This window comes from Rhinichthys klamathensis, unplaced genomic scaffold (genome assembly GCF_029890125.1).
Source record: "Rhinichthys klamathensis goyatoka isolate OS25496 unplaced genomic scaffold, OSU_Roscu_1.1 h1tg000813l_1, whole genome shotgun sequence".
NCBI classification, from domain to species: domain Eukaryota; kingdom Metazoa; phylum Chordata; class Actinopteri; order Cypriniformes; family Leuciscidae; genus Rhinichthys; species Rhinichthys klamathensis.
In genome coordinates, this window is record NW_026607200.1 from 1 (window position 1) to 12,500 (window position 12,500).

At 36.5% G+C, this 12,500-nt stretch overlaps 1 protein-coding gene across 1 annotated transcript in view; it reads right to left on the bottom strand.

Annotated features, from left to right (window-relative positions):
* Positions 1-2,474: 2,474 nt before the first annotated feature.
* LOC130078083 (transcription initiation factor TFIID subunit 4) overlaps positions 2,475-12,500 on the bottom strand; it is a 44,263-nt gene continuing 34,237 nt past the window's right edge. Inside the window, exons 10-12 of the mRNA XM_056243572.1 lie at positions 8,849-9,018; positions 5,031-5,161; positions 2,475-2,660 (exon numbers count right to left, since the gene is read on the bottom strand). Of these exons, the coding sequence (XP_056099547.1) occupies positions 2,475-2,660; positions 5,031-5,161; positions 8,849-9,018 (487 nt within the window). The remainder of the gene's footprint in view (positions 2,661-5,030; positions 5,162-8,848; positions 9,019-12,500) is intronic.

A 12,500-nucleotide genomic window follows, 5' to 3' on the forward strand; every position in this document is an offset into this window, starting at 1 on the left:
GTTAGTTAATAGAAAAACAGTTCACAGTGAATTAACAGTTACAACTTTTGATTTTAAATTAAGATAAAGTAAGATTACTAACTGCTGTAGAAGTATTGTTCATTGTTAGTTCATGTTACACTCTATATAGAGTTCATGACTCAATTTTAAGGAACGCTTAAATAATGTTATATGTCTTAAATAATTGCATAATACTCTCATGTTTAATGGGTTATTTCATTTTTTCTAGTGATGAAGTGTGTTTATAAACTGTTTAATCACAATTAACACTAAATCCATATAATGACCCCATAATGGAACCGGTAAAAGGTTCTATATATGCATTCCTGATGGAACCCTTTAAGGTTCTAAATGGAACCTTTTCTTCTAATAGTGTCACTGTTGTAATAAACTAATGTTAACGAATGGGACTGATTCGTTCATTGTTTCCAGACTACAGTGGCAATGATTTGCTACAGACGACACGTTTACGATGCGTTTGAGTTGAGAACACACACCATGTTTCCCTGATCGCATTTTAAGCTTCAGCGGAGTTCAAATTCCTCACAACCGTGACACTTCAGCTTGCATAACGTCCCGTCCCGAAACAAAGTCGCAGAGGTCGGCGTGGCCATTCACACTCACATCTGAGCTAAACTGTGTCGTTTTGGCCGGCCAGCGGAAATATAATCTAGCTCCGGCATAATAACATCATTAGGCCGAAGGGAGGCGAGGGGGTCTTTGCGGCGGGTCATCGTCTCTGAGCTAAATGAATTAATGATGGGAACGAGCCCAACTATTTCACTGCGGTGCCGCGGGCGACGGGAAATGGGAACGCAATCGCATCTTTAATTGGAAACTCCGTCGTCTGGGGTTATCAGGGGCTTCCAGGATCAGACGCACACTCTCAGATATAAACTTTCTTCAAACATCCTCAGACAAGTTGTGGGATGAGATCTGATCAGTCACAGCATGATGAGCTCTTTCACTGCATGCACACCAGATATACTGTTTCTGTGTAAATAAAAACATTCTTGTGTAAATTGCATAATTTCATTATTGTAACTTGATATCTGCAAACTGGCAAAAATGAATGCAATGATGCAAAAAAGTTTTTTTCACAGATATTAGTTCTGTGATTTGAATTTTTGTGTGGTTTTTTGTCATTTTTATTTTTGAGTTATTTCAGTACATCAAGTTAAACTAAATGAAAATGAGAAATGTTGCTTTGGAAACTAGATGAAATCAAATAAGTTTGTCATAAATCAAATCAAAAATGTTTTTTATGGTTTTAATTTTATAAAGGTCTATTTATATCAAGATTTTCAAGCAATGAAAATCCCAAATTAATTTCCGACTTTTTTTATGACCCAAAACAGAAGAAACGTTCTCTACCGGAACGAAAGTGAATCCCTCTGCTTTCCTGCAGATCATTTATTGCAAAATTCAAGCATCTGATAATGGCAAATTAACTTGATTTAATGCTAAATATCAGGAATGATACTCAAAAATCATATTGATTGGTGTTTTATATAGAACTGACACAAGCGAATATGGTTTTCTTACGATGTAATCAGTTTTAAAACTAATAAGCGTGTGATTGATTGATTGATTGATTGATTGATTGATTGATTGATTGATATCTTTATTTTGAACATGTAAATACAATTAAAAAAGAAACCAGAGGAAAAACAAATTGTAAAAAAAACAGATAAAACTCCATACTTTCCAGTACTTAAAAAAAAATCTATTTACATGTACAAAAAGGAGTAGGAAGAAGTAAAACTTATTAAACTATATTTATTTAACCCTCAGGTGCTCTTCGTTTCGAAAGTCACACTTGTTATCTTCCCGGTCAGAAGTGACCGGACACCTAAAAATGAAACTTTCTCCATCCCAGTAAAACCAATGCAATTTATTTTTGTTCAATAATATTTTTTCTTTTTAATTTTGTATTTTGAGACAATTTGATGTTTACTTATTAATATTTATGCAATATTTATGGTCCATTTTTGCCATTGAAAATAATACAATTTTTATTTTTTTTATTTTTTTATAAAAATATTTCTTCAATTATTGCAGTATTTCAGATTAATATAGAGACCTGGCCTTTTAAATCCAATTTTTGAAGTCAGATTAGTGCCATTTTTTACCGAAGAGCACAAGTGTGACTATTTTTTTTACGACCACTTAAACTGCTCGGATCATGACCTCAATTTTTTTTTGTGTGTTCACATACCCAATGCCATAAAAGTCAGCAAGTTTCGTAACATTCCGATGAAGCTGTGATTTTTTAAATTTCAAAACAGAATTTCTTTCGCTCAGAAATGACCAAAGAGCACCTGAGGGTTAAGGAAATGTCTACAAAATAATAAATCTACAGAGATAATAAATCTATAATCATATATTCAAAAGTTCATTTCACATACATATACTACACATACACAATATATGTATGTGAAAAGAAAAAGATGGTGTGCGATCTGACTGGTTTATTAGTCCAGTTTGCGCTTCTCCGTCATTAGCGTTCGCCAGGAGAGGATCTGAGAGATTACCTTCGCCGCGCGGAGGAGAATCTCTCGCTCTCGCTCATCTTTCCTCTGCTTCTCCATCCGTTCCAGCTGCTCAAAAAACCTGAGCTGCGAGCGCACATCAGACGACTGCTCGTACCCCTCGCCTTCCTGAAGACACACAGAGAAAGAGCTCAACACTTCTCATACTCGTAAACACATTTTAACTTATTAATGAGTGTTTATTATGACTCAATGGTGATGAAAACCAGGTGAGACGGAAGTTTAAGGGGCTAACGCAAAAAACATGTTTACTTCAGAATGCGACCTCGATTGTTTTATGCACTTCCTGCTTCTTTTCATTTTCTGACGAGCTCGTCTCTCCTCTCATCCCTGGCTCCATCTCTCCTGTCCTTTGTTGGCTATGAAGTCAGGACGATCTTGTGTTTCGCTGATGTCAACAGTGTCTTCACACGGCTGCACACGGCTCATTTATAAAGCGGCGGCAGACGCAAACCAACAAAACAAAAAGCCACAACACACACCAAACAGAAAAACAAAACAACAAATCGTGCGTCGTCCGTGACAGCGCTCCTCTCCGCTGAACTACTCGCCATGTACACAAATAAACAGCTTTTAAAGCTGTTTTTTCCTCGTTTGTGGGTTTGTTTTGTTCGTCTTGGGCTCCCGTTGATGCGACGTCTCGACTGTGCGGTTAAAGCGTGAGTTGGACTCTCTGGCTGTGGGTCTGAATATTGAATTGTTTACCTGGATGCTTCCGTCTCTTTGTCATTTCTGTGCCCAAAAGTTTCCACTTTCACAGCAGTATTTCAGCAACACTTTACAATATGATTGTGTGTCAAATGGGTTTGTTCACCTAAAAATAAAAATTCTGTCATTAATTATTCACCCTCATGTCGTTCCAAACCCGTTTCATTCATCTTCAGAACACAAATAAAGATCTTTTTATTTAAAATGGAGAGCTTTCTGTCCCTCCATTGACAGTCTACGCAACTACCACTTTGACGCTTCATAAAGTTTATAAAGAGATCGTAAAACTAATCAATATGAATTTTTTAGTGTAAATTTTCTAAAGAGACTCGATCGCTTTATTTGATGAACAGATTTAATTTAGGCTTTTATTCACATATGTTAGGGCATTGCTAGTGTATTCAAGGTGGTTGCTAAGGCGTTGCTAGGGCATCACTAGGGAGCTGATAAAGTGTCCAGTGTTTGTTAGGGGCATTGCTATGTGGTTTCTAGAGTGTTAAAGATGCTTTATATGGCATTCTGTGTGGTTGCTTAGGTGTTACCATGTGGTTGCTAGTGTATTCAAGGTGGTTGCTAGGGCGTTGCTAAGGCATCACTAGGGAGCTGCTAGTGTGTTCCAGTGGTTGTTAGGGCATTGCTGGCTGGTTTCTAGAGTGTTCAAGATGCTTTATTGGACATGCTGTGTGGTTGCTTAGGTGTTGCTATGTGGTTGCTAGTGTATTCAAGGTGGTTGCTAAGGCGTTGCTAGGGCATCACTAGGGAGCTGATAAAGTGTCCAGTGTTTGTTAGGGGCATTGCTATGTGGTTTCTAGAGTGTTAAAGATGCTTTATATGGCATTCTGTGTGGTTGCTTAGGTGTTACCATGTGGTTGCTAGTGTATTCAAGGTGGTTGCTAGGGCGTTGCTAAGGCATCACTAGGGAGCTGCTAGTGTGTTCCAGTGGTTGTTAGGGCATTGCTGGGTGGTTTCTAGAGTGTTCAAGATGCTTTATTGGACATGCTGTGTGGTTGCTTAGGTGTTGCTATGTGGTTGCTAGTGTATTCAAGGTAGGGTGTCGCTAGGGCATCACTAGGGAGCTGCTAGAGTGTTCCAGTGGTTGTTAGGGCATTGCTATGTGGTTTCTAGAGTGTTTAAGATGGTTTATATGGCATTCTGTGTGGTTGCTTAGGTGTTACAATGTGGTCACTAGTGTATTTAAGGTGGTTGCTAGGGCGTTGCTAGAGCATCACTAGGGAGCTGATAAAGTGTTCCAGTGGTTGTTAGGGCATTGCTGGGTGGTTTCTAGAGTGTTTAAGGTGCTTTATTGGGCATTCTGGGTGTTTGCTTAGGTGTTGCTATGTGGTTGCTAGTGTATTCAAGATGGTTTATATGGAATTCTGTGTGGTTGCTTAGGTGTTGCTATGTGGTTACTAGTGTATTCAAGAAGGTGGTTGCTAGGGCGTAGCTAAGGCATCACTAGGGAGCTGCTAGTGTGTTCCAGTGGTTGTTAGGGCATTGCATTCACAAGCAAACAGACGAATAAATACCCAATGCATGACTAATGTTAGTAATTCTAAATAAATCATTGTTTCTCTCCAGATATTTTAAGTGTTGAACAGCTAATTATGTTATGTTAATGTTTGTATTAGTTTTAGCTGTGAGCAGATGAATGAAACAATGTGTGTTTGTGACACTAAAATAATGTTTGTGTCATTTGTAGGAAAACTATTTACAGCAACAGAATACATGTATAAATAAAAGCCTCTCTTGCACACTGATCCCGTCTCGTACCTTACAAGAGTCCATTCTGTTCTGGGCGATGGAGGAAACTTTCTCCAGCACCGTTCGTAATCTGGACTGGGTGGCGTGAGAGATGAAGCTCACAGCCTCCAGCGGTACGTCCGTCACTCCAAACTTCTTAGCTGAAACAAGAAAATATCAATAATCAAACAAAACACATCACCGCACAGATGTTTGGAAGGAAGTCCAACGAGAGAAAATTACATCTGTCCTATCTTATAAATCCTCCACAAAAAAGGTCCAATGTGTGTTGAGAAAATAAAGGTTTGTTATGGTGAACTGACACGACCTGCGCTTAAAACACAAATATGCTGAGGTAGGTTTACAGCTTCTGAGGCTCATCTTCAAACCTGATTTCCTAAAATTTCAGAAAAATGAGTGTGGATGAGCCTCTGTGGTTTGGAAGGTCGGCAAACCTGATCCAACCACCCAGAAGACTTAAACAAGCAACTTTGACTTTTTCTCCTAAAATTTCTTACACAGACACAAATTGTCATACACTAAATATATAGAGCTGTAAAATAGCAGCACAGATAATTTGATATTGGACGAATCTATTGAGATCTTAATTGGGATCTTGGCAAATCTGAGCACAGTCTGTGAAATTTTTGAGAAAAATAAGCGATTACGAGTGTCGTTTTATAATGAGAAGCATCTGAGAAACAAGAGCAAATGTCTCTATTTCATACTGAGGAGAAACATTTAAATCGACTTTTCAATTTCAATTTTTCTTTCCTATGAAAAAGAGATCATAGGAAAAGAAAAACAGCTCTTTCACGTGAGTTGACAACTTTTACTTTAAAGGATAATAAGCGCTGGAGTTTTAAAAGAACGCTGCAAACCTTTACAGCACTTCTATCTACAACATCCCCGTCTTTAATTTGCTATTAACATAAGTTCTCCTTCCACTATTATTTTAAGAAAACCACACCAATTATTTAAATCGGCCGCTAAACGTGCCGAGACTGTCCTTAATGACTCCGAACGAGATCTTACAAGGGAACAAGTAAAAAAGAAATCTTAGGAATGTCAAAACATGAGGAGTTTCTTAAGGCTATACGGCTCTTTTAAAAAACACAAGATTTTAGATGAACTGAGGAATTTCTATTTGGTCCGGGGGGGGAAAAAATAACAAGCTGGTTTTGCAGAGGATAAAATCTTTGGCAAATCTCTTAATGCAGGTTTACCTGTGTTTTAAAATTAGACTTAGAAGCGTCAACTTTTCCTCCTCGTCCCCTATAAACAATCTATCAGAGGAGACAAGCTTCAGTCAGCGCAATTACTGTGATCTGATGCGGGTTACATGAGACACCTGGAACCAGAGATCTGCACAGACAGATCTCAAGGTGATATGCATGAACTATATTTACATTGATGCATTTGGCAGATGCTTTTATTCAAAGCGACTTGCAATGCATTCTAGGTATGATTTTTATTAGTCCATGCATTCCCGGCCAATTGAAAACCCATGACCTTGGTGTTGCAAGTATCATGCTCTACTGATTGAGCAGGGATGCACACACAAAGCATGCATTTGATGTTAAGTAAAGGTAAAAGACATGATAACTGTGTAGGAAAGATCTTTGTGTACAAGGGTGTTTGTGTGCATTGAGGTTTGTTGGGTTGTGTGTGTGCATTTCTCTCAGATTGAGCCGAGCTGGCAGGATTTGTGCCTCCCTTGGTTTGCTGTCACCTAAGAGTTCTCCAGCAGCCCATCATCGACACACACCGGCCCGGCCCGGCCCAGCAGGGGGCGCTTCGTCCTCCTACACACACTCCTGCACCTTTGAGAAGAATTACACGCTTCTCCCAGCGACAGCTCGATGCCAACGCTAACGCGCGGTAAAACAGAAACCCCAGGGCTTCTGACGCTTAACCGAGAGATCTAATGTGTAGCGAACACGAGGGTGAGAGAACAAGTGCTAGTTTAAACTTGTTTGTGAGGAAAGAACTTTCTACGTCCTTAGATTCTAGTCTGAAAATGGTGCAATTTGTGAGAGAAATCGTACTTCGTTTAGCAGTAAATTAGCTTGACTCTTCTGAGATGCTGTAGCATTTGTAAACTATACAAAGCAAATCGCACAAGGAGAATCACATTGAATGAATGAGGTTGTTTTAAATGACGTGTTTGGGAGCAATTCACCCAAACGTCTATCGCTCGATTTAAGAATGAACTGGAAACCTCGTTTTCTACACATTCAGTACCATACAAAAAGGCTGCATTTGATCAAAAATTGCATTGATTTGATCAAAAATACAGAAAAAAATGTGAAATATTATTACAAATTCAAATCACTGTTTTCTATTTGAGTTTATTCCTGTGATCAAAGCTGTATTTTCAGCATCATTACTCCAGTCTTCAGTGTCACATGATCCTTCAGAAATCACTCTAATATGATGATTTGATGCTCAAGAGACATTTATGATTATTATCAATGTTGAAAACAACTTCATATTTTTGTCCCCTGATGAAAAGAACAGCATTTATTTGATTTTTTTAAGCATTATATAAATGTCTTTACACACTTTTGACCAATTTAATGCATTCTTGATGACTAAAAGTATTACTTTCTTTCTTAAAAAACTATAAAACTATATATTCCAGCTTATGCTGAGGAATGTTCCAGGTTAAATAAACATGTTGACAGAAATGCGGATACGATGCAAATCTAGGCAGACAAACATTCAGCTTTCATCACAAGTGGCTCTTGCAATGAACGAGCTGCTCTTTTTCTTATTTATTTACACAAACACAGAAGGATGAGTCGCACATTTTTCCATGGTAATCGAACCACTTTTCCATGTTATGACCTCTTTAACCATGTGAAAACAGTCCCGGATCCAGTTGAAAAGATGCAAAACCACAAATGTAAAAACTAGTGCTGGGCAACGATAAATCACATCCAAAATAAAAGTTTGTGTTTACATAATATATGTGTGTGTACTCACTGTGTATAATTATTTTGTATATATACACACACATGCATGTTTATATTTAAGAAAAATGTGTTATATATATATATATAAAAATACAAAATTTATATTTATATATAATATAAATATATATACAGTATATACATGCAAATATGTCAATGTATACATGCATGAGTGTGTATTTATATATATATATATATATATATATATAATATAAATATATATACATGCAAATATTTCTCAAATGTATACATGCATGAGTGTGTGTATTTATATATATATATATATATATATATATATATATATATATATAATAAAAATATATATACAGTATATACATGCAAATATTTCTCAAATGTATACATGCATGAAATGTGTGTAATTATATATATAATATTAATATATATACAGTATATACATGCAAATATTTATCAAATGTATACATGCATGAGTGTGTGTAATTATATATATAATATAAATATATATACAGTATATACATGCAAATATTTCTCAAATGTATACATGCATGAGTGTGTGTATTTATATATACAAAATAATTATACACAGTACACACACACAAATTATGTAAACACAAACTTTTATTTTGGATGTGATTAATCGTTGCCCAGCACTAATAAAAACGTGTTTCTACTGGTGACAACAATAAAAATTCAGATTTAGCAAGAGTTTGGTGGAACAATAAGGACACACACTCCTGGTGGCCCAAAGCGAGCGTGGACTGGCCTACATTTACAAGAACAGAGAACGTTTACAAGCTCCAGGCGTTTTAACCCCATATCATCCCGGAACAATGAGACGGGTTTGTGAGACTCTTCTAAACATATATCTAGCGGTGTGAACATGTGATACTCTACCTGTTTCCAGTATCCGCCGGTGTAACAGACCCGTCGGCAGGAACGCCTCGTCTTTACAGGAGCGGATCTGCGTTCCCACCAGCTCAGAGTTGGTCGCTAGAATACGAGCGCTCTCTTCGTTGAGGTTCACGCCGGCCATAGACGCCACATCATTGATGTCATCATCGTCTCTGAAATAACAGACCAAAATCAGTGTGATCTCACGGCACAATATCTTATTTACATGCAGTACTGAAGACTATAATCAACATATTATATATTATTTGTGTTGTTGTTGTTGCTCTGTATTTGTGGTTCTTTGTGTGTTGTGTTTGTTTGTTGTCTGTCTGTATATTGACAAATGTATAATTGTATTTTTGGTTATTTTATTATTGTTCTTTTGTTGATGGTTGTGATGTATTTTAGGACCCCCTCGAAAACGAGATGGTGCATCTCAAGGGGTTTATCCTAATAAATAAATTTGAATATATATAAATGCATATTCAAAGCATTTAATATATTCGACAATCAGCCACTGATGTTTACTCGCATGGATAAACTACTTTAACAACATTAAAAAGTATTTTTGTATGTATTGTTCTGATAGTTGTTCATGCAGGATGAAATTAACCAATCAAAAGACTGATTAGTAGAGGTGAGAAACTTAAAAGTAATGGTGGCCAGTTACAGAACCTGAAATATTCACTCCTACTACATTCTTTCGCATTTTAACCTAAAATGTTGATGTTGAATAAACTATTATTATTATATTTTTTAAATATATATATTTTTTTAGATATCAACATACAAATAAAAATTAAATAAATGTACGTTTTCTGTCGAGTATCCGTGTGCATCACGAGTGATTCTGAACAAAATGGGAATGTGGATGTGAGTGAATAAAAATTAAATAAATAAAGTAGTAAATAAATAAATGCTCGTGGATATTTTTTGTCAGCTACCCACATTTGCATCACATGTATTATGGACAATGAGCATAAAATAAAAATAATTAAATAAAATAATGAATGTGATATAAATATTGTTAAAAAATATTAAATTATTATTAAATCAAGTTCTCAGACATGTTATTTGTCGTCTGTCTGTGTACATCACGTGTATTATGACCAGAATGGGAATGTCCAGGAAATAATTAAGTAAATATATTTTTTGCATTGTGACTGGATAGATCGATGGATGTATGAATGGACTGATGGATAATTGGATGGATGGATGGATAGACGGATGGATAAATGGATGGAAAATTGGATGGATGGATGGATGGATGGACTGAAGGATAAATGGATGGATGGATGGATGGATGGATGGATGGATGGATGGATGGATGGATGGATGGATGGACGGATGGATAAATGGATGGATGGATGGATGGATGGATGGACGGATGGATAAATGGATGGATGGATGGATGGATGGACGGATGGATAAATGGATGGATAATTGGATGGATGGATGGATGGATGGATGGATGGATGGACTGATGGATAAATGGATGGATGGATGGACTGATGGATAAATGGATGGATGGATGGACTGATGGATAAATGGATGGATGGATGGACTGATGGATAAATGGATGGATGGATAAATGGATGGATAATTGGATGGATAATTGGATGGATGGATGGATGGATGGATGGACTGATGGATAAATGGATGGATGGATGGACTGATGGATAAATGGATGGATGGATGGATGGATGGATGGATGGACGGATGGATGGATGGATAAATGGATGGATGGATAAATGGATGGATGGATAAATGGATGGATGGATAAATGGATGGATGGATGGATGGATGGATGGATGGATGGATGGATGGATAGACGGATGGATAAATGGATAAATGGATGGATGGATGGATGGATGGATGGATAGATAGACGGATGGATGGATAGACGGATGGATAAATGGATGGATAAATGGATGGATGGATGGATGGATGGATAAATGTATGGATGGATGGATGGATGGATGGATGGATGGATGGATGGATGGATGGATGGATGGATAAAATTACTAAAAGTAAAACAGAAATAAAAATACAGTTAAAAAGAAATAATAATAAAAATGACAAACACAGAACAAAATTACTGACACAAACTAAAATGAAAACTGAAAATTTTAAATTAAAGCTAACTCAAAACACGAATAAATATTATAATAGTGCTAATATTCCACCGTAATGTTGCCGTTATTAGGCAAGCGTGACACATTCCATCAGCGCGACTGGCAGCTTTTTCACCCAATCATTACTCTCCCTTTCCCCGTTGCCTTGGTAACAGTGTCCTAATTACGGCACATTAGCAGTGGAGTTTCCTGCGCCCGAGGCGCTGCTGAAAACTTCATGGCTCCGGCCACAGAGGTCAAAGTTCACTCAGCTCCACTCTGATTTACGTCCGCGTCTGTACCTCTGTTTCTGACACTGACCCCCTGGCATCTTCACCCGCGTCCACGCCACCCCCGGTGCCCGAGTGAGTGTGTGTGAGTGTGTGTGCGCTGCGGCTGGGCAGGGTGTATATGAGTCCTGACACCACGGCAGGAGCTGACAGAGGCCATTAGCACTGCGCTGAGCTAGCACGTTAGCCTAGCTGCCGCCACACGTCAGAGACATGAATGAGAGGAGTTTCAAGTCATGTGAATTATTGTCTTTCTTCCGCCATAAATGATCTGTCCCCTTCGGCTTCCCTTTACGAAAAAAAAAAGTTACAATATTTCCCGCCAAAACAGTGTCCAGTGTCAAATAAATATATGCATTGCCATTTTCTTCTTAACAAATTCCCAAAAAAGTATTGAATAATTAGTTAAGCCTTTAACCAACCAGCTAATTAAAATATTCAATTGAAGCAAAAAAGTCTTTGAAACTTTATAATCTTCAAGAAAAAGATTACATATAAAAGATAAAAACTATAAAAAATCGTCAACAAATTAATATAAATAAATTGAAATACTAAAATTACTGAAATTGAACTAAAAAATAAATGAAAGCTAAATATTTAGATATTAAAAATGAAATATATTTGAATATAATATGAAATATAAATATTTATAATATTTTAGTATTTTTTAAAAACTAATAAAAATGATAAAAGCACATAACAAAATTAATAAAGCTCAAACAAAAATGAAAACTTAAAAATAATAAAAACATAAACAAAAGCTAATTAAAAATATTAATTAATACTATAGTATACAAATAATCATTTGATTCACAAAATGAGTATTTTTACCAATTGGGAATCTTTGCTGTAGTAACTAAACTAAACTATATTTAAACTACATATAAAATATTTTCTTTATAAAACTTTTTAACCACATCTGCAGAAAAAAAATATTCTCCTGCTCCCTAGAGCAATCAATTTCATAAGAAATCTGTATATAGTATATCTGTACACACTACATGTTACATAATAATATTATTATTACTTATTTATTTCTTCTCATATATATTGAAAAGCTGTGGAACTTCTTTGCATTATATACTGTATGTTTGGGTTTGTTCTCCATCTCTCATGTCTTATCTTATTTTCTCTAAATAAAAAAGTAAACTAAACTGAACTAAACTAAACTCAAAGACCTGGTGTTACCCGACGGGTGGTTTGGTTTGATCAGGGTGCGAGAGCCAATCACAAACATCATGGTCACGAAAC